Raw genomic sequence first — 22870 nt, forward strand, 5'->3', positions numbered from 1 at the left:
TCCCTCCAGATGACTCTCACTGGAGGGCAGTAGGTTGGCCAGGACCCAGAGAGGCCAGTGGGGATCAGTGTGCCCATGTCTGGAAGGCTACTTTTTTCCTTCTAAGCCATAACATGCATGTCTGTGAAGCCTCATCCAAATGCCTTACAAACAAAATCAGAAGAAGCAGAAATATGTTTCACCGTCATGTGTGTATGGCTTCTGAATACCTATTTCTAGACCCATTTTCTCCCCAGACTTCTAGATTTACAGTGCCAACTGCTTACCCCCATTTGAATGCAAACTGCACAATCCAAATGCTAAATGCTCCAGAATTGGGCATTACTGTCTCACCTTTTTGTCCTGGCATGGAAAGCAGTCTGTCCACTCTGCCCAGCTGTCCAACTGGCAGGAAACAGCTGTGGGGGTGAAACTCTCAACAGCCCGACTGACTCTCCTAGAGACAAAAGACCTCGATTCAGTTTTTAACTTTTTATCATGATCATTTTAATTTCTGTAATTATAAATGTGAAAAGCTGTTTTAATATGATGGCATCTTAATAATATGAAAACAGATGCTGAATTTTCCCCCAGCTTTATTGAGGCATAATTGATAAGAAAAAATTGTATGGTGTATTTAAGATGACTGACGTGATAGTTTGGTATGCATATATATTGTGACATGATTATCACAATGAAGGGAAACACACACCTCATCTCCCATAATGACCTTTCTTCCTTCTGTTGTGTGCTAAGACATTTCAGACTTATTCTCTTGGCAAATTCCAAGTGTACACTATGCTATTACTCACTCTCGTCACCATGCTGCACACTAGAATCCCGGAACTTCTCATCCTATTGAGAGAGTCAATTCCTAGGCAGGCTGATAAGAAGTCTGGGGTCCCTGAGCAGGAGAAAGTGGTCTGGGGCTCTCGAAGTGGAGATAGGGGTCTGAAATTCTCAAGGAGGAGGAAAGGACAAACATCTTTTTTTTTCCTCTCTACATTTCTTAGTCTTAGTCACAGAGTTTTTTTCTGATGATTACATAACAAACAACTCAGTTTAAACTCTACTAAGGATTATATAACAACAATGTGTATCCTGCTTGAGGATAGTTTCTCCTTCCTGAAAAGCTTCTGGCTAATCCTCTCATCTTAAGATGTAAACTGTGAGAGTGGGTCTAGTAAGATCTTTACAACCTTGAGACTTTCTTTTGATTTACTGTAATAACTAATTAAAAAGTATATAACTCCCTTGCTTAGACTAGTGAGGGGGGCACTTTCTTCCCCCTTCTGATATCTATGTCAGAAGCTTTTGCTGTTCCTTTTTCACTTTAATAAAACGCAGCTACACAAAAGCTCTTGAGTGATCAAGCCTGGTCCCTGATCCCAAAGCTAAATCTTCTTTGGAGATCATGAATCTGACATCGTTCACCATAAGCTATCATTACGACAGAAAGTTTATATCCTGTGACCAAATCTCTGCCCATGTTGTTCTTGCCCCAAGCCCCTCTATTCTATCTCTGATTCTATGAGTTAGACTTTTCTTTAGATTCCCACATATACCTGAGATCATGCAGTATTGCCTTTTTTCTGCCTGGCTTATTTCACTTAGCATAATGTACTCCAGGTTCATTTATGTTGTCACAAATGGCAGGATTTTCCCCTTTTTTATGGCTGAACAGATGCTTAATTTTATTTTAATTTGTACAGGTTGCCCATTGATTTGGGCATCTGGGTACTTGTAGCCATAGAACATGAAACAATATCACAATATATATTCCCTTAACCTTCAAATTATCCGGAAGTAAGAGTGGGGATAGAGCAAGAAAATGAGAGGAACATTCATAAAGGCACAGTTTTTCTTACTTGGAACCATGGGATGCAGGAGTATTTCCAATACTTGATTAATTCTATCATCCTTCTTAAAAATTTCATATGCTGTTTTTAAAACAAAAGATATATGGCCTATTGCTCTTTTTATCCCAATATTTTATTGTGGTAAAATGTACATAACATAAAACTTATACTTTACCATAATCATTTTTAAGTGTATAGTTCAGTGGCATTGAGTACATTCATATTGTTGTACAACCATCACCAACTTCCATCCCCAGAACTCTTTTCATTTCCATGCATCAATTTTGAGATGTAAATTTTAAGCAAATAAAAAAAAATATCTGTGCATGTTTTCCCTTCATTCAATCAGAGTTTTAAGAAATAAAGACTAAAAATATATTGTGCCTCTACCGTATGCAAGGATGATGCTGTAGTGCTTAAAAACTCAGTCTGATTATGCCATGAGCTGGTCCTTGTAATGAATGATGCCCCCTAGGCTGCAACCCAAGACAAGAAGCCCTAGGATCCTCAGGAAAGTAGTGTTCACATTTATCATTGGTTCTCAAACTTTGATCCTAGGAATACTTTATACACTAACATACTATGAGGACTCTGAAATGCTTTTATTTAAGGAGACTAGATCTACTGATAGTCACAGAATTAAAAATCAAAACTGAAAAATAAAATAAAATAAAAACTGAGACATTTTGAAGTGTTTATTTTCCCATTTAAAAATCACTGTGAAATTATTACATGTTACCATGTATGTTTACTTAAAAATCCATTTCCAAGAAAAATAATTATTGAAAAGTGTTATGTTTTATGTTTTTGCAAATCCCTTTGATGTCTGGTTTATAGGAAGCAGCTAGGCTCTCACCTCTGCTTCTTCATTGAATATGTTGCTTTAATTGAAATCTATGAAGAAACTCCAGCATCATACAGTTATGTAGTTGAAAAAGTAATGTAGTTGAGGAGTGTTTTAATAGTCTTCTCAGATAATTGTGGATGTTCTTTGATGTTACACCAACACTTTAAAAGCAGTAATTTCTTAGATGTTAGTTGTAGTTATAATCTGAAAGCCTATTGGTGAATTTTTAAATTCTCTGTTACATTAAAACTCATTGGTCTGTGTATGCTTCTGATATCTATGTCAGAAGCTTCCCTGGTGGTTCAGTGGTAAAGAGTTCACCTGCCAGTGCAGGAAATACGTGTTCAGTCCCTGGGTGGGGAAGATCCCCTGAAGAAGGAAATGGCAACCCACTCCAGTATTCTTGCCTGGGAAATCCCATGAACAGGGGAGCCGGGTGGGCTACAGTCCGTTGAGTCTCAAAAGAGTCAGAGATGACTTAGCAAGTAAACAACAACAACATCCATACATAATTTTTATAACAGTAAACCTTGGAAATTGAGAAAATAATGGCTCCCCGAGTGTATGTATCTTAAGAATATTCACATATTTCAATATAAAATATTTAAAAGTCAAATTTATTAATATTAACAGTGATCTGAAGCTCATAGTAGTGAACATGTTTTCCCAAGTTTTAATTTTCATTTGAAAGCCCAAATTTTGTCATTGGTAACAAATAATGCTATCTGTTTTCCTGGAAGTAATAGGCCCTCTGCTCACTTTTGAGACGATGTCTCCCAATTATCTTAGCCTAATAACAGTAGTTTGTCTAGCAGTGATTTTGTCAAGTAAAAACAATGTTCCAGGAAAAAGACATCAACATTGACTTAACTCAAACAGTTGCTTTTTCTCAAGACAATCGTCATACTCAAGTACAGTAGAAGTTCTATATGCATCCTTTCCATTTGGCCACAAATAATAGTTAAATAACAAGTTTTCAAAGATTGAGTTTTAATAAAATTAACAATTTTAACTGTTTTAAGAAATTTTCTAAGTGAAAAACTTCTTTCCTATAAGTTTGACCTCACCGCCTTGACTTGTGTCAAGGCCATAGTAGCTTTAGTCAACATTAATTTTACACCATCAGGGCAAACATGAACACAGTGAAAAGAGAAAATAATGCCTTAGTATTATTGTGAAATTGTTTTGAATTCCCAGATACTGCCCTCATAAGATCTTGGGGACTGCCTACAGTCTACAGACCACACTTTGAGAAACTCCGATTTATAAAATGATGTTAGTATAGAACACCAGCTCTATCATCCCTTCAAAGAAAACTTTAGTGTTCAGCCTATCATCTTCCTCTCTATTCGGGTTCCTCTCATAACCCTGGGAGACCTCAGCATCACTATGAATGAACCACTCAATGCTCTCTGCTCTCAGTTGTTCCTTCTCTTCCTCTTGAGTGACTCTTTGTTCCATTATCTTCCATGATTTCATCCTGGACTTTTGCTCTCTGAGACAGATTCCCTTCCAAATAACTAATTCATGGGTCACCTGTGAAGTTATCTGGCACTCCACAGGCTCTTTTCCTTCTATCTCTGTATACTCAAGGATTCCCATGAACTTTTCTTGGACCTCATTGGGGCCTCCATTGACTCCTAAGCTTTCTCTCTAGCAATAAGACCTCCCCTAGTTTCATTTCCCTTCACAATCAGTTTTGATTTCATGATCCATCATTTTAAAATTGTAATTATGTCCTAAATTCCTGGACCTCACTGTTCCATTGATCACACCTACCCATGAAACCCAGTCTTGAAAGAATCCAAGTATCTTTCTGCTGGTTAATTCCTAGGTATCTTCAGCCTCATCATAAACATCAGTTCCTTAGGAAAACATTCCTCAATACTCTGACTGATGAGATATCTCTCTTCACATGATTTGGTCAATCTCTGCACATTTTTGTCTCAAAACTTAGCACACTTATAATATTTGTATAGTTTCTGCCATCTCCACCAGATCATAAACTGTATGAATGCGGGTACTTGTACTGTTCACGTGTTTGCTACTGAACTCCCAGCACTTATCATGGTGCCAGACCCAGGGAAGTTGCTCAGTAAATATTTAGGAAAGTAAAGAAATGAAGAAAGGGAGAAAGAGAGAAGGGGAGGGAGGGAGAGGAGAAGGGAGGGAGGGAGGGAAGGAAGGAGAATTAAAGGGGATGGAAAGAATGAAACCAGTTTATGGAAAATAGAAGGACATTGTTTAGAAATTTATTTGAACCTAATTTCCAGTTAGAATCTAATTAAATAATCCTGGTGTCTAGACATTCAGATGGCTCAAGGTTTGGTCCATATGTTATTTTTCTGATAGATTGTCCTAACATTAAAAGTTTGAAGCATAGAAACATGGAGAAAAGCAAGGGTTCTAATCACCAAAAGATGGGAGAGTAGTTACAAGGGCAGAGGTTTGGGAGCAGAAAATAACTACAGCATTAGTTCTGCGTCTCACTGTAGAATTGTCAAGATAATGTCATTGTAAGCCCACAGAGACTGCATTATGATGTCAAAATGGAAGGAAACAGTATTAATGGATGGAAGCAAAAGCTTAGACAGAGCAGTGCTATGTTGCTGTAGTTTTAAAAGCTTTGTGACATGATGTCTAGACAGAGGCACACACAGTCATGCTATCACTGAAGCAAGGCTACAAAAGGTATACAAGGACCATTCATTAAGTCGTTACAGGGCTCCAACCTTTTAGCCAATATCAATATGACTGGCGTTTTCTCTTATCATGCCAATGAATTTTTTAATGTAGTTTATTTTTTATAGATTTTGAAAGTCATGCATTCTCCTTAAGATAACATAGAAAAGATTATAAAAGAAAGAAATTGTCCAACTTTCCACCACCATTAATTCTGTTTCCTTTCCTTCTTTATTTCCATAAAATAGTTGAGGTCATACTACTACATTTTTATATGTTGATCTTTCCATTTAATATTATAAGAGAAACATAAATTTTTATGATGACTGCACATTGTTCCATTCCACTAACATTAAACAATTAGAGTATTGAGCACCCAGTTTTTCTGTATTCTAAGTTATTTACTGAAGATACATCCTGTAGAATAGGATGGCTAAATTGAAGGATACAAATGGTTTTAAAGTTTATGACACATATGGCCAAATGGCTTTCCAAAAGAGCTGTATCAATTTTTCAATTACTTAAGGAACATTTAATAAATCTGTGGCCTAGTAAATCTTGGCAAATAGTTTGAAAGCATCTCCAAGCTACTGAAAATGGAGTCTTTGATTCTAGTCTTTGGTTGGCATCTACCTTGCTGTGCCACGCTGAGCAGAACCCACAGAGGCTTTTAAGTTTTTCACCTGTAGAATCAGCACAAGGAAATACAGTGGTCTGTGCAGGGTTCCTTCCACTCTGCACAGGGTGCTCTGTGGAGTACCGCTTCCTGAATTATGCACGAGAGGTGGAAAAGGAAAAGAAGCAAAGTTACCTGGTCAGATAGATTTGGATAAATTGCATACAACATACTGCTCTTGGAGATTTAAATGTCCAGTAGTACTTTAAAGGCTCTGAGAAGTTCTGCATTTTAATTTACTTAATCCAGCAGTTACCCAATTTTTGACCATAGGGCAATTTTTTTTTTTCCATGTAATAAGACCATACAGCACAGTTGAAGAAACACTGATGTAACAGAAAGGGGTTTAGAGTATACCAAAGATGTATATAATCCAGATTCTGCTATTTAAAGCTGAAAATCAGAGATCGTAAAAACTTGTGAGACTGTTTTGCATATGGGAATCAGATTACATATGCAAAGCCCTAAGCATCAGCCTGACATACATGCTAGTTTCTTCTCTATAACCGTCTCAACCCCAGACATGCTCATCAAACCTCTTCATCTTCATCAAAAACATATTGAATGCCCACTCTGTGGAGTGCCAGAGACTAGTGATATGCTCCCTGCCTGCCTTTTTAGATAGGGTGACATATTGGGCAAAAGGCCTGAAACCTGAAATTGAATGTGGCCATCTCAGCAATGTAGATCACAGAATAATTAATTAGCTACCCATCCCAGGTGAGAAGATCAGAAAGCCCAACACCGATTAGTTCCAGTGGGTCATCCTAATAAATTGGCTCTGCTTATATTCAGGGCTGATTATCACTAATTATACAACCTTGAGACACTCCCATTCAGTTACATGGAAATTTACCTCATGAAACAAGTATTGAAAATTTGACTTTCAAAGTGCTGAGTCTCCAGTGACCTCCATGTTGCTAAATCCAGTGGAAAGCTTTCTGGCTTGGTCTTAATTGCCCTGTGTTAACCAGCATTTCCTTCTTGAAATATTTCTTCTCTTGGACTTCTCCAGCACCAAACTTCCTTGCTCCCAGTTCTCTTTGATGTCTCTGAACACTAGACTCCTTCAGGGTACAGTCTTGCCTTTTTGCTTTTCTCATTTTTGAGAAAGTGGGATCCATTTCCTGGGCTTCTCATACATCTGTGGTAATGCCTCTAGATTGAGATCTTCAAGCTTGGAAATCTTGTCTTGTTTACCCAATTGTCCCATTTTATATCTCCACTAGTGCCTCTCAGGCATAGTGAACTTAATGGCTCCAAGTTTAAACTCTTAATTTTCTTCTTTTAACCTGTTTCTTTCTCAGTTTTACCCACATCAGTAATTGGAACCACCCTAACACACGGTTGCTCAAGCCAGGTACCTAGAGCACTGGTCTTTAATTCCTTCCATCCCCTCACACCCATATCCAGTCCTTTGGAAATTTCTGTTGGTTTTGTTTTCAAGATGTATCTCAAATATCTTCCCCTCTGCCTACCTAGACTGCCTCGTCCTAATTTTAGACACCATTATCTCTCACCCAGATCATTGCTTGGCCTCCTATAATCTGAGATGGTCCACTCAGTTTCCTCCAATCTTTGCTCTGCACAGACACATTTTTAAATGGGAAATCAGATAATACCCACCTTATAGAATACACTCCATGTGATTTTTGTTTGTTTTTCACTACACATAGACTAAAATCCAAATTCCTCATGAAGGTGCCAAAGGACCTCTGTGATCCGGCCCCTGTCTACCTTTCTGACATCTTCTCAGGACACAATCCCCTGATCTCATACTGTTCCCATTCTGCAGGTCCTTGAACCTGACAAGCCATTTCCCCCGGGGTTCCTAGCATGTACTAACTTCTCCACTCTCCTTGCTCTTCACATGGTTTCTCCCTCCTCACCATCCTTCATCCTTCAGCTTAAACCTTAACCACCTCCACAGAGAACCCCCCACTTGCTTATTTTTAGATTGCTCTATAGAAGGTAACCGGCAGGAAGGCCAGGGGTCTCCAAACAGAGGAAATAGGCTGCAAGTGTTAGACACTGTTTTATCTCTCTCTCAAGTGGCAGGAGGAAACAAGCTACAAGTGTTAGATTTTTTTCCCCCTTCTCTATACAAATTTTAAAAGGTCTCTTTTAAAATTCTATGTTGCCATAACACCTACCTGGTTCTACCTGAACTTAACTTTTCTCAAACATTGAGCTAACCAATGTGTTTTTCTTATGGAAATGTTTTTCTTAAGCTATGTTGATGAACTATGTATTTACCCTCAGTTCAGTTCAGTTCAGTTCAGTCGCTCAGTCGAGTCCGACTTTTTGCAACCCCATGAATTGTAGCACGCCAGGCCTCCCTGTCCATCACAAACTCCCGGAGTTTACTCAAACTCATGTCCATCGAGTCGGTGATGCCGTCCAGCCATCTCATTCTCTGTCATCCCCTTCTCCTCCTGCCCCCAATCCCTCCTAGCATCAGGGTCTTTTCCAGTGAGTCAACTCTTCGCATGAGGTGGCCAAGGTATTGGAGTTTCAGCTTCAGCATCAGTGCTTCCAATGAACACCCAGGACTGATCTCCTTTAGGATTGACTGGGTGGATCTCCTTATAGTCCAAGGGACTCTCAAGAGTCTTCTCCAACACCACAGTTCAAAAGCATCAATTCTTCGGCGCTCAGCTTTCTTCACAGTCCAACTCTCACATCCATACATGACCACTGGAAAAACCATAGCCTTGACTAGAAAGACCTTTGTTGGCAAAGTAATGTCTCTGCTTTTTAATATGCTATCTAGGTTGGTCATAACTTTCCTTCCAAGGAGTATGCGTCTTTTAATTTCATGGCTGCAATCACTATCTGCAGTGATTTTGGAGCCCAAAAAAATAAAGTCTGACACTGTTTCCACTGTTTCCCCATCTATTTCCCAGGAAGTGATGGGACCAGATGCCATGATCTTAGTTTTCTGAACGTTGAGCTTTAAGCCAATTTTTTCACTCTCCTCTTTCATTTTCATCAAGAGGCTTTTTATTTCCTCTTCACTTTCTGCCATAAGGGTGGTGTCATCTGCATATCTGAGATTATTGATATTTCTCCCAGCAATCTTGATTCCAGCTTGTGCTTCATTTAGCCCAGCATTTCTCATGATGTACTCTGCATATAAGTTAAATAAGCAGGGTGACAATATGCAGCCTTGACGTACTCCTTTTCCTATTTGGAACCAGTCTGTTGTTCCATGTCCAGTTCTAACTGTTGCTTCCTGACCTGCATATAGGTTTCTCAAGAGGCAGGTCAGATGGTCTGGTATTCCGATCTCTTTCAGAATTTTCCACAGTTTATTGTGATCCACACAGTCAAAGGCTTTGGCATAGTCAATAAAGCAGAAATATACATTTTTCTGGAACTCTCTTGCTTTTTCGATGATCCAGAGAATGTTGGCAATTTGATCTCTGGTTCCTCTGCCTTTTCTAAAACCAGCTTGAATATCTGGAAGTTCATGGTTCACATATTGCTGAAGCCTGGCTTGGAGACTTTTGAGCATTACTTTACTAGCGTGTGAGATGAGTGCAATTGTGCGGTAGTGTGAACATTCTTTGAGATTGCCTTTCTTTGGAATTGGAATGAAAATGGACCTTTTCCAGTCCTGTGGCCACTGCTGAGTTTTCCAAATTTGCTGGCACATTGTGTGCATTACTTTCACAGCATCATCCTTTAGGATTTGAAATAGCTCAACTGAAATTCCATCACCTCCACTAGCTTTGTTCGTAGTGATGCTTTCTAAGGCCCACCTGACTTCACATTCCAGGATGTCTGGCTCTAGATGAGTGTATTTACGCTAGATTCTTGTCTTTAAGTTGGTTCCGCCTAAGACTCAGAACCCACTTGACAAACCAGTATGGTTTACTCATACAATAGTTCTCTTAATCTAAGTTAATGAAACCATACATTTGCTTGGAAACCTGCCTTTCTTCAAGATTCATGGCAATCATTTTATGGCCTGGGATGACTCACCTTGTGCCAATGTTATCTCAAAATGCATGTTGTGGGTGAGGGGTCTGGTGCCACTCCGAATTTTGAGACATCTCCTTTCTCTAATTCACAGCTTGCTAATAGGTATATAATATACTGCTAAAGGCTAGCAGGGGGGCACTCTTTTTGCCCCCTTCTGATGTCTATGTCAGAGGGTTTCTCTATCTCTTTTATACTTTAATAAAAATTTATTACACAAAAGCTCTGAGCGATCAAGATTTGTCAGTGGCCCTGGATTGAATGCCTGTCCTCTGGAGGTCAAGAATCCCAGCGTCTTTCACAGCTCAGCAACAATCTTTTGCTCTGATATCCTCTATTCAAGGACCCTTTTTGTTTCCTTCATAGTATTTACCACAATTTTTACTGAAATGTTCAGTTTACATGTTTATTGACTGATTCCATTGCTACACTGTAAATTCCATGAGAGTAAGGACATTATCTGTTTTGTTTGCTATGTACCATACCTCTTTTTTTGTTTGTTTAGTCACTAAGTCATGTTGGACTCTTGCGACCCCAAGGACGGTAGCCCACGAGGCTCCTCTGTCCATGGGATTTTTCAGGCAAGAATACTGGAGAGGGTTGCCATTTCCTTCTCTAGGGGATCTTCCCAATCCAGGGATGGAACCCAGATCTCCCTCATTGTGGGCAGATTCTTTACCACTGAGCCACCTGGAAAGCCCATAAGCATACCTGGAATATGTATTAAATGAATGAATGAAAAGAAATGAATGAATGAATGAGCAGTATCTACTGTGTCCCAGGTACACATAGAATTCCACAGAACTTCTAGTTCTGACCCTTTTCCAGGCTCTCCTGCAATATATGCATAATACTCTTTCTTCCACATGGAGTAATCACACCCCATCCATCTGCCCAGACTGTCTGAGTTCAGTTAGGTCTCATTTCCTCCAGATGGTTTTCTGTGCCCCACCATGCATATTAAGTCTCATCAGTCATGTCTGACTCTTTGCAACCCTGTGGACTGTAGCCCACCAACCTCCTCTGTCCATGGGGATTCTCCAGGCAAGAATACTGAAGTGCGTTTTCATGCCCTCTTCCAGGGGATCTTCCCAACCCAAGGATCGAACCTGGGTCTCCTGTCACTCTTGCAGAGCAGGTGGATTCTTTACTGCTGAGCCACCAGAAAAGCCCACCTACCCTCTGCTAACATAATCCCACATATGTAGAACCTCCCACACTTTATGTCCACCGCTATACTGCAAATTCTGCAAGGCAGGAGATCATGACTCTGTTGATCACTGTGGTCCCCTAGTGCTGAGCACAGTACCTGGCATACAGTGGGAATTCAATAAAAACTTTTGTATGAATATATCATCTCATTCAATCTTATATAGTTTAAATTTTATCAGACTCCTGTGGAATATTATATCTATTTTATAGATAAGTAAAACAGATTCAGGGGAAGATGAAATAATGTGCTTAAAGTTATAATATATTGATAGTAAGTGGTGAAGCAAGAATTCAAACCAAGACTTTTTTTGACTCCTTTGAATGAAAATGAATGAATGAATTTAAAAAAGTATCTACTGTGTTTCAGGTACACATAGAATTCCACACTCAACTATACATATTTAGAAAACATTCCAATATATACTAGAAAAAATTCCATATTGGAAAACATTCCAACATATATTCCAATATGTATTGGAAGATTTTTAGAAAACATTTCAATTTTTACTGTGAAGGATTGCTGACAAAAGGGAAATAAAGTAATAAAAGTAATTTTCTAAAAGCTTGCCATGTGCCAGCTTCTATGATCAGTGCTTTATGTGAACTCTTTTAACTCTTGACAAGCACTCATGAAATATGTATTATCTCTATAGATGAGAAAGTTAGCCTTGAAGAGTTTAAGCAACTTACCCAAGTTCCATAGCCACTAAGAGGTGAAGCCAGGATTTAAAACCAGGTTGATTGCACATCAAAGCCCACACCCAATGCTGCTTGAAGTACAGCTAGGGATTAGTTACCTCGAAGGAAAAAAAGTGTCCATAGTAATGAGACTCATTTTGAGTCACATCGACTACTGCAGTTGTTTATATTAGCTGAAATTTCATGTAGCCTGAATACATATTGATTTCCAGTCATCTGGACAACTGCAGAAAATATTCACATGGCCCTGGCCCAGGATACTTTGGTAAACACTCTGATGCCCATGAAATAAAATAAAAAAGAGGAGAGTGATTTAAATTTCATTAGGCTCCACTGCCTATTTCATCTGTTTAGAGAAATAAACAGACCCTTGTTGTTATTCTGTATGTTTGAGATCTTCACTTGTATTTCTTTAACCCCCCGCCCCAAGGGACTTAAGTTCATTCTTCATCGGTGGAAATGTTGGATTGGAAATGGTATAAAAGCCTTTGGGTATCTTAATTCCAAATTAAATATTTATATTACTTTTTAAAAAATTTATTGGAGTATACTTGGTTTATAATATTGTGTTAGTTTCTGGTGTATAGCAAATTAAGTCAGTTATACACATACATATATCCACTCTTTTTTAGATTCCTTTCTCAATAGGTTATTATAGTATATTGAGTAGGTTTCCTTGTGCTATACTACAGATCCATATTAGTTATCTATTGTATATATAGTAGTAAGTATATGTCAATCCCAATCTTTCAATTTATCCTCCCCCACTTATCCCCTCTGATAACTCTAAGTTTGTTTTCTTACATCTATGACTCTATTTCTGTTTTGTAAACAAGTTCATTTGTGCTATTTGTTTTAAATTTGGGTATTGTTGCTTTACTATATTGTATCAGTTTCTGCTATACAACAAAGTGAATCAGCTATATGTATATATATTCCCTCCCTCTTGGATCCGCCTCCCACCCACACCCCATCTCACCCATCTAGGTAAGTGGTATAATATGATGTTTATATTTCTGTCTGATTTATTTCACTCACTATAACAATCTCTAGGTCCATCCGTGTTGCTGCAAATGGCATTATTTCATTCTTTTTATGTCTGAATAATGTTCCATTGTATATATGTACCACATCTTCTTTAGCCATTCCTCTGTCGATGGACATTTAGATTGCTTCCATGTCCTAGGTGTTGTAAATAGTGCTTGTCAAAATGGGTGCTCAGTTTTGAAAAGACTTTTTTTTTTTTCTGATGGGTAAGGGTAACAATAATGGTGTAATAATACCAATCTAGGAATTAGAAGGTCTGACTGTGCCACTAGGAAGCTGTGTGACTTACATATGAAATTGCTTTGTTTCCTCTCTGGCTGTCAACTGCTGGGGATAATAATTACAACAATCTCAGAGGAAAATAATAAGGATTGGATTTGTCTATACTCATAAAACGCCTAGAGAAAACAGTCTGGTTCTTATTTAATATTCCACTTCTCTTTCTGGGACTCAGTTTCCTTATCTATAACATAAGTGGATTCAATTTGATGTCAAAGTCCTTCCTAATTCTAAAGACCCATGAAATAAAAGTGATGGAAGTCGCAAACAACAATTTTAAGAGAGTTATTTTAAGTATATTAAAGGGAATCATAAACATTATGAGAAGTGAAAGATGTCAAAAAGGTACCAAATGAAACTTTTAAAGCTGAAAAATTATAATAACCAAAATGAAAGGTTCATTGGATGGGCTAAAAAAAAGATTAAATATTGCAGAAGAAAGAATCAGTAAACTTGAAGATATGATAGTATTTCCAAAATGAAACAGAGAAAAAAATACTGCCAAAAACAATTTTTAAAAAAAGAAGAGAGCCTCAGGGACCTGTAAGATAGTATGAAGTAGTTGACTATATCTACAGTCAGAAGGAGAGGAGAGGGTATGGGGCAGAAAACATATTTGAATTAATAAAGGCAAATTTCCCCCCAAATTTGATGAGAACTATAAATCCACAGAATCACACCAAGGCACATCATAAACTGCTGGAAATCAATGATGAAATATTTGAGTCCATTTTTTAAAACAGTTTGACACACAAAGAATAACAAAGTAGACTTTTCCTCAAAGACTATACAGGCCAAAGATAATGGAATGGTATCTTCAAAGTAATGTGGAAGAGAAAGAGGAAACTTTTCATGTAGAATTTCATATTCATCAAAGATATCCTTCAACATAAAGGCAAAATAAAGAGCTCTTCTGACTAATAAAAATGGATCATTCTCTCACCAAAATTCATTCTGACCATAAGAAAGGTCAAAAGAAGTTATTCAGGAAAAATAATAATGATATCAGAAGTGATATGATATTATTTGAAGGTAAGCTGTTTTAAGTTAATGATGAATGTTGCAAAGCTTAGAGTAGCAGCCAAAATAAATAAATAAAATAGAATTGCTAATGAGTGATTTGGAATTAGAAAAAATAAATAAACCCAAAAGATGACAAAAAAGGAGAAAAACAGAAACAAAGAGCAGATGGTACAAGTAGAAAACAAACAGAAAGTTGGTAAACCCAAACCCATGAGTATCAGTAATTACATCTTACATAAGTGGTATAAATACTATGATTAAAAGACAGAGATTGTTAGACTAGATAATAAAGTAAGACCCACCTATATGTTATCTGCATGAGTCATACGGCAAAACATAAAGAGTCAGATAAGTTAAAACAAAATATTGGGGGAAAAAGTCACCATGCACAACCCAGGGATATGAAAGCCTTTTGTAATGATAAAGGGGCAAATCATGTATAAACCTGTTTATAGATAGATAATAAGAGAGCTTCAAAATATATGAAGCAAACCCTGATAGAACTAAAAGGAGAAACAAATAAATGCAAAATACAGTTGAGGATTGCAGCATCTTTCCCTCAGCAATTGTTAGACAAGGAGGTGAAACTTGAGCAGCTTTAACAACCAACTTAATGACTTAAAACTGCACCCAACAATAGATAAGGGCACACTTTGAAGTACGCGTGAAATATTCACTAAGAGCATATTCTTTGTTGTAAAACAAATCTCAATAAATTAAAAGGATGGAAAAAATCTTTTAACTTTTTAAAGCAGCACACATGCTGAAGTGTATTTTTTGTATAAAACACATAAAAGAGAGTCATGATTTTTGAGCTGAATATTATAATGTCTTTTCATCAACATTATCTTAAAATATTTTTTCTCAAACAATTCCATTTTTCTAAGAATTTATAGTAATGGTGTAATAACACACGGGCAGTATAGTTTATAATAATGGTAAATATGAGCTTATAAAAGTGAATGTATGCCATTAAAAATGTAAACATATACCATCTGTTTTCAATGTTAGTGTTTATATAAGATTTTATTTGAGAAAAATAGTTATTTATTTTGCCATTGTTAAATTTTCTTAAAGTTTGAAATCACAGACTAATCCAAAAGATGCATACTAATTGGCACATTACAAATTTATTCTCATTTTTATCAACCATTGGAGAGAAGAAAAATACCGAGAAAAATGACAATAACAGTGACATAGCACCACTGGTAACAGCTGTCATTGAATGCTTATTAAGTACCAAATGTCGATTTAAGTACTTTTATGCACTTAATTGTTCCTCTTACTTGCTCCCACTTTACAGCTCAGAAAACTTAAATAACTTGCCTCAGATCACACAAATAGTACATGCTGGTGCCAGAATTTGAACCCAGTCAAGTTATTTCACCATGCAGTTTTGCATTTGCAAAGCCAGGGTCAGACACTCTGGCATTTGACACAAGAACTTGTGATTTCCTACTTCAGCACTTTGCAACATATTTAATCGGTTCTCTTTTGCCTTGACTTCAAATTTGCCTCTTCACTGGTCTGTCTTATTTGATAAGTTCATCAAACATCAAGACTCTTTGTTCATTTTCAAAAAGGATTATAATGATAAGCTTTTATAATTAAGGGTATCTCAGCAGAGATTTCCTTTACCACAGTTCTCTGGCCTTTATCTTCTAATTATTAGAGATGAATTTTCTGATTTTTCGAAATGGTATTTGCTTGAAACACAAGTTGCAAATTAACTGCTTGTAAAAATGCCTTTCCCCCTTCTGAACTGTTGTTAGTTAAAGGAAATCTCTGGCTTAGCATTTAAAAGCAATAATGATTCAAAATTGAATCATCCAACAAGAATTTTAATAAAATAGCTCTACCTGAAATTTTCAATGTTTAGGAGACAAGGACTCCTTTAAAACTATCCCACAGGCAAAATAAGAGGCTATTTAAGCATTACAAAATACTTGATGTTAAGATTAAAAAGAAAAAAACAACACATGAAGCAAGTTTGGGATATTCAAGAAAAAGGAATGCATAAAATGCAGCATACATAGATAAATATCTCTTCCATTCATTACTCCATAGCAAAAGGTTGACTTTCTGGAATGAAATGACTCAGTATCTTTATAGTCTCTTGTGTTTCCCAAGATAATTTTATATACTTTATCTAATTTTATCCTCCCCCAAACACTATGAGATGTGTATTCTTATAATTCACAAATGGACAAGCAGAGGTTAAATTGTCCAATATCATTCAAGAGAATTATCATTTATTAAGTTGAATATATTTTATATCCAGGATCTTATTTCATGTTCATTAAGGCTACCCAGGTGGCACTAGTGGTAGAACCGACCTGACAATGCAGGAAACATAAGAGATTCAGGTTCGATCCCTGGGTTGGAAAGACCCCCTGCAGAAGAAAATGGCAACCCACACCAGTATTCTTGCCTGGAGAATTCCATGGACAGTAGAGTCTGGTGGGGTCGCAAAGACTCGGACATGACTGAAGCAACTTGGCAAGGCTCTTACAGAAGAGGTATTATCATGTTCATTTGACCAATCGAGAAACAAGTGCAAAGAGATTAGGTGATTTAGTCCAGATGACCCAGCTCCTAAGTCTTGGATTTGATTTGCACACAGGCCTATATGACACCAACTGAATGCTTTTTACTGACCTGGAGTCCTTCACTGAATTAGTAACAGCATGGAAAAAAGTCACGTTCCATCCTATAACAGCCTGTTGCAAAGCTGACAGCAGCTTATTTCCCGGCTAGGTGACCCTTTAAACTGCAAATTTTGCAGAAACTCTCGGCCAACTCACCAGTTCACCTTCTCCTGTATGGTTACCCCAGGCTGATAAGTCATCACAAATAAGAGGAAAAAAGCAGCAGCAAACATCTTATCCAGGAGCTACCAACCTGTATTACCTAGAGAGGAATAGAACTACTCAGGGAGTTGGAACAAAAGACATCTACAGTCTGGGATCTAGCTAATGATTAGCCAAATGCCCTAAAATCCTAGACACCAAAGGCCACTGCCCTTCAGATCTTTGGAAAAACAATATACATATGGTTGAGGAAAGGAGGATATTTATAATAACCAGTATCAACTGAGCAGAGGGATCTTATTTTCAGAATGAGGCAAAAACCAAACCAAGATATAGCTCCAGAATTCATGATCTTTTTGAGTAGCTCCTGGAATTTCTGAGGTCAGATCAATTTGTTTTGTAAGACTGAAATAAGGCTAACACTGGCATTTCAACTCAGCTGGAAACAGCCAGCAAAATACAGGAAATGCTACCGGTTACATGGGGAAGTTCTCCAATGTATTGCCAAACATCTGGGGTCTGAGAAATGTGGATAATTGAATGGGCTTTCCACCTCTCATCCAGACATTGGGTATCATTACCATCTTGTTTTTATTTTTTACCCCCCCCACCTTTTTTTATATTGGAGTATAGCCAGTTAACAATGTTGTGATAGTTTCAGGTAGACAGCGAAGGGATTCAGCCGTATATACACATGTATCCACTCTTCCCCAAACTCCCCTCCCATACAGGCTGCCACATAACATTGAGCAGAGTTCCCCTTGCTATACAGTAGGTCCTTGTTGGTTATCCATTTTACATATAGCAATGTGTACATATTCATCTCAAACTCTCTAATTCTCCCTTCTCCCTATTCTTCCCCCTTGGCAACCATAAATTTATTCTCTAAGTCTGTGAGTCTGTTTCTGTTTTGTAAATAAGTTCATTTGGATCATTCCTTTTTTAGAGTCTACATATAAGAGATGTCATACAATATTTCTAGCATATTTGTGTCTTCAGGGAACCAGATGCCTTAAATGGACATCTCCAGAAGCATCCTCTAGAATTGTAACAACAACCGTACACTGGACTGATGACGCCATGTCTACATACCTTCTCTTACTCATCCAGACATAGTCATAAATCAATTGCATAGAGATGGATAGATACAAAGATAATAATTGAATGTGTGTCAGGCATTTCATTTGTCTTATTTTACTTAATCATCACACCAAGTTTATGAGATGGAAATGATTCATTTCATTTTGCAGTTGAAGAAATGAAGATCCAGAGAAGTTAAGCTGCTCAGGAATAGACAACTGTCTTGATATCCTCAGCAATCATTAGATTCTATCATTAGCAGGATTTGCCAGTACTCACATTATTCATCTCAAAATTATTTTTAAAAAATGTACTGAATAACTTGCTTGCCTAAGAAATTTGCACAATTTGTAATTGTGGAGATTTAAACAAGGTCCTCAGTTGTTATTATCTCTATTTCTTCAGAGATTAAGGTGCAGTTTGACAGAGGTGAATACCAATTATTCCAGGCCCTGGAAACTGCACCCCCCCCTCCTTCCTGCCCCGTCTCTGATTTCTGTGTCTCTCTTCCTCCCTGTTTTTGTTTTGACTCCTGAGTCCTCTTGGCAGCAATTTTACAATGCTTCTGACCTATTTGGAAAACTTTGTTCTTTTACTTTTTCCTCAAGTAATGTAGCCATGACTAATACCTCATAATGCTTTTACTGACATCTGGATGTGATGGGAGGTGTTACATCTGGACACCCTAGGGGCAGCTCTGGGAGGCTCACCTGGAACCCACTTCTTTCCACCAACTCCCTAGGTGCCTCCGTCTTCCCTCCAGGGTCCGAACCAGGTCATCGACCCCCTGGGGCGTGCGGCTCAGATTTTCCTTCCGCAGTTCTGCAGCGATTCTCATGAGGAGCAGACTTGTCCCTACAGCAGGGGTCTCAGTGGGAACGGCTTTGCCTCTCGGGGGATATTTGGAAATTTCCAGGGACGTTTTTGGGGTCAACTTTGGAGGTTGTGTTGCTGGCATCGAGTGTGTGCTAAACATCCTACAGTGAAGAGGGCAGGTCCCCCAACACGGAATTTTCTAGCCCCAGATGTCAGTAGCGCCAAGGTTGGGAAACACCACCAAAAGGCTGGTCTGCCCTTCCCTGACCCCTGGAGTCCTGGTGAATTAAGTTTCTTCTTCTTTTTGCATGCAGGTAATGTTGCCTTTTTTATTAGTTCAGTTCCTTCTTGGCATTTTTCTGTGCAAGTCCCCTCAACCAGGACTTCAGTGGCACTCAGGACTCCTCCTTAACTTCAGGTAACCTCTCTCACCTTCCACACCTCCAACTTGCTCCCTTAAATCCTATAATATTTTCCCTCCAAGCTTCTCTCCTTCACTTTCCCTTTGATCCATTTCAGGGCCTCGGCTCTCTCCTGAACTTGTCTAACAGACTCCTAGGGCGCCTCTGTTTCACATCACTTCAACCCTCCATATGCATTACAGCTGGATTCACCTTCAGGAAAGCTCGATCTGAAAACATCACTCTCCTGCTCAAAGACCTTCTGTGGACCCTCCATTTTCCGTGAGCTTAGAAGTCCAAATTCCTCCATAAAAGCCCAATCCATCTTTGCAACCTTATCAGCCGCAACCCTCTAATTATCCTGCACAGTATGGTCTAGGTTCCCCTCACCTTTCCCACACTTTCTCACTGCCATGATCTTGCTCATGCTGGGCCTGGACAACTTTTGTCCATTATCTGCTACTCTTCGGCCAAGTATTTTCTCAAACAGCAGGTCCATCATAGAGCCTTGGCTGATGGCCCCATCTGGAAGGCGTCTCCTTGTTATCTTTGAACCTTACAATACATCACCAGCACTTTTCATTTTTCCCATATGTTATGTTCTTCCAACAGAGTGCTGTATATCTTGAGAATGACGTTTTCTCGAGGGTAATTCTGTCTGATTCTCCTTTGTTGTCACCCTTATCATTGACCACTGAATCCTTCCTGAGAAATATTGAGTGATTGACCAAAGGACTAAAAATACTTTATAATTGCATGGTAGTTTCAGGTATATTTTCTCATTTAATCCTTAATATAATGTTATATATAAATGTCATTACTCTGAAGAGAATCCTGAGAGTCAACAATATAGTGATTAAGGTAGAAAACAGAAGTAAGAGATACAGAGTACCACTTTTTGTGTGTTTTATAAATCTCCTTTAATGTATTTAATCTTTACATGATCTTGCAAGACCACTAATAACAGTGTTGTTTTGCAAATGAGGACATTGAATTTCAGAGTAGTTAAGTACTTTGTCTGCAGTTGCACTGCTGGTGAGTCTCAGAGTCATGGGTTTATTTGTCCAGCTGTAAAAACTCAGATAGTTTTTGGTCTGGTCACATAATGACTAAAGCAATGTCTCAGGGCTAACACCTGGGTCTTCTAGCTCCAAGTCCAGTTCTCTGTTTATTATGCCTTAGCTCAGAGAATGAATACCATTTTCAAAAGCAAAAGAGCAAAATAAAGTGAATGGAGAGAGGCTCACAGGATAGTATCAAGAGAGAAGCTAAATCAGATGGGATCATTCCCTGCCTCGGTGACTAAGTGTATGAGTGCGTGTGTGTGTGTGTGTGTGCGTGTGTGTGTGTGTGTGTGTGTGCGTGTGTTGGAATGGGGGCAGGGTACACATCTGTTTTCAGCCAAAATCTTCTAAGATGAATGGGAAATGCCAAAAAATTGTTAACTTTGCATATGCGGATTTCACCTTAATTGTAGCATTCTGTTATCAGAGATAGATAGTTATAAAGCATCACGCAGAGTAGACAGCAAGATGGCAGTTCATTTTGAAAACACATAGCTTGTCTCGGGGAAGCACTCTCCACTATCTAAATCAGCTTGTGAGTTATGGCCTCAGAATGGAAGATGTCCTGTGTCAGCCTAGACTTTCACTGCAGGGTAACAGCCAGGCCTGTGCTCTTTGAAAAGCTGCAGAAGCCCTAGGCCCATTCCCCGGTGCTGGGCCTGCAGGGTGCTCAGTGCAGACACGTCAAAATCCTGCAAAGTGAATGCAGATAGAGGCAATTTGCTAGAATGCAAAGAGTGCAGCTGTAGGTCAGAAGACAACATTAACCCGTAATTGTTTCCTAACCTCAGTTTCTTTGTCTGTAAGATGGGTAAAATAATAACTATCAGAATAGGATTGAGGAATTGTAGAGGCAATTAGAAAATATCCTCAACTGGGAATTCTGAACATTAGTAACTTGTTTATTAAAACAATCCTTCCCCTTCTTTTTGCTCCTTCTTCCCAATACCGGTTTGTCTCTTTCATAGTGTGGAAGCTTTCATTTAAGAACCAAGGAAGAGGGGACGTGGAAGAAAGGTGAGGCCTGGAAAAGAGAGTGATGAAGGAGAATGAACTAAGTGTGGGAGGTTCATGTCTCCCGGTATCCTGGGCTTGTTGCAGGAAAATGGAGCATGAGAGAGTGGTCATGTCTCAGCTCTTCGGTGAGTCCCTGGGATGGGCTGCCAATGAGGGTTTTTAACTTCTCGCAGGAAATAATTCAAGAATGGGTCATGGGAAACTGAAAGCCAGTTTACTGAGATACACATTCCATAGGCAGAATGAGGTCTGTCTCAGAAGGCAAGAGCAACCCAAGGGCTTAGAGTCATCTTGGAAAGTGATAGTGGCCCGAAATATTGGGAAGTTAATTTTTATCGTCTGGGTAATTTTATAGGTTAATGAATGGGAGCCATTTTTCAAACTATTTTCAGGAAGGGGCAGTGATTTCCAAAAGTTGGGCCATCCACTTTTTGACCTTTTAAGGCAAAGGAGAAGCCCCAAGAAGACGGTAGGAGGGGCACAATCATGTTTAATATCAAATCTCTTACCTGCCAGAGATGCTCAGAGGGCACAAATGAAACCTCGTGCACACCGGAACCAAGGAAAAGGAGCAGAGACCCCCACAAGAGACTGAGCCAGACCTGCCTTTGAGTCTTTGAGTGTCTCCTGCAGAGGCACGGGTCAGCAGTGGCCTGCCATGGGGACAGGGGCTCTGACTGCAGCAGACCTGGGAGGCGTGGCATGGCACATAAGTCCTCTTGGAGGAGGTTACCCTTAGCCCCATCATAGAACCACTGAGCAGATGATCCACAAACTGGAGAACAGTTATACCAAAGAAGTTCTCGGGCCCACAACAGACTTCTCAACCTGGGGATCTGGCAAGGCACTGAGAACCCCCAGGGAATTTGGCATTGAAGGCCAGAGGGATTTGATTACAGAAGTTCCACTGCGCTGAGGAAACAGACTCTTGGAGGGCACAAACAAACCTTTTGCACACCAGGACCCTGGAGAAAGGAGCAGTGACCCCACAAGAGACTGAGCCAGACTTGCCTGTGAGTGTCCAGGAGTCTCCTGAGGAGGCGTGGTCAACGGTGGTCTCGTGTTGGGTTGAGGCACTGACTACAACAGTCCTGTGAGCCTCTGGTATAAGTCCTTTTGAAGGAGGTCGCCATTACCACCATTACCCCTACCATAGTTTGGCCTCAAACCAAACTACAGGGAGGGAACACAGCCCCACTCATCAGCAGAAAATTGGATTAAAGATTTACTAAACACGGCCTTGCCCACCAGAGCAAGACCTAGTTTTCCCCACAGCCTGTTCCTCCCATCAGGAAGCTTCCACAAAGCTCTTGTCCTCATCCATCAGAAGGCAGACAGAAAGAAAACCATAATCACAGAAAACTAACCACACTGATCACCTGGATCACAGGCTTG

The 22870-nt window shown here is 39.0% G+C and overlaps 1 protein-coding gene across 1 annotated transcript in view; it reads right to left on the bottom strand.

Moving 5' to 3' along the window:
* Window positions 1–17168, bottom strand: part of C8A (complement C8 alpha chain) — a 69294-nt gene extending 52126 nt beyond the window's left edge. Inside the window, exons 1-2 of the mRNA XM_061120022.1 lie at window positions 17092–17168; window positions 334–436 (exon numbers count right to left, since the gene is read on the bottom strand). Of these exons, the coding sequence (XP_060976005.1) occupies window positions 334–436; window positions 17092–17168 (180 nt within the window). The remainder of the gene's footprint in view (window positions 1–333; window positions 437–17091) is intronic.
* Window positions 17169–22870: the final 5702 nt, after the last annotated feature.

This window comes from Dama dama, chromosome 20 (genome assembly GCF_033118175.1).
Source record: "Dama dama isolate Ldn47 chromosome 20, ASM3311817v1, whole genome shotgun sequence".
Taxonomy (NCBI): domain Eukaryota; kingdom Metazoa; phylum Chordata; class Mammalia; order Artiodactyla; family Cervidae; genus Dama; species Dama dama.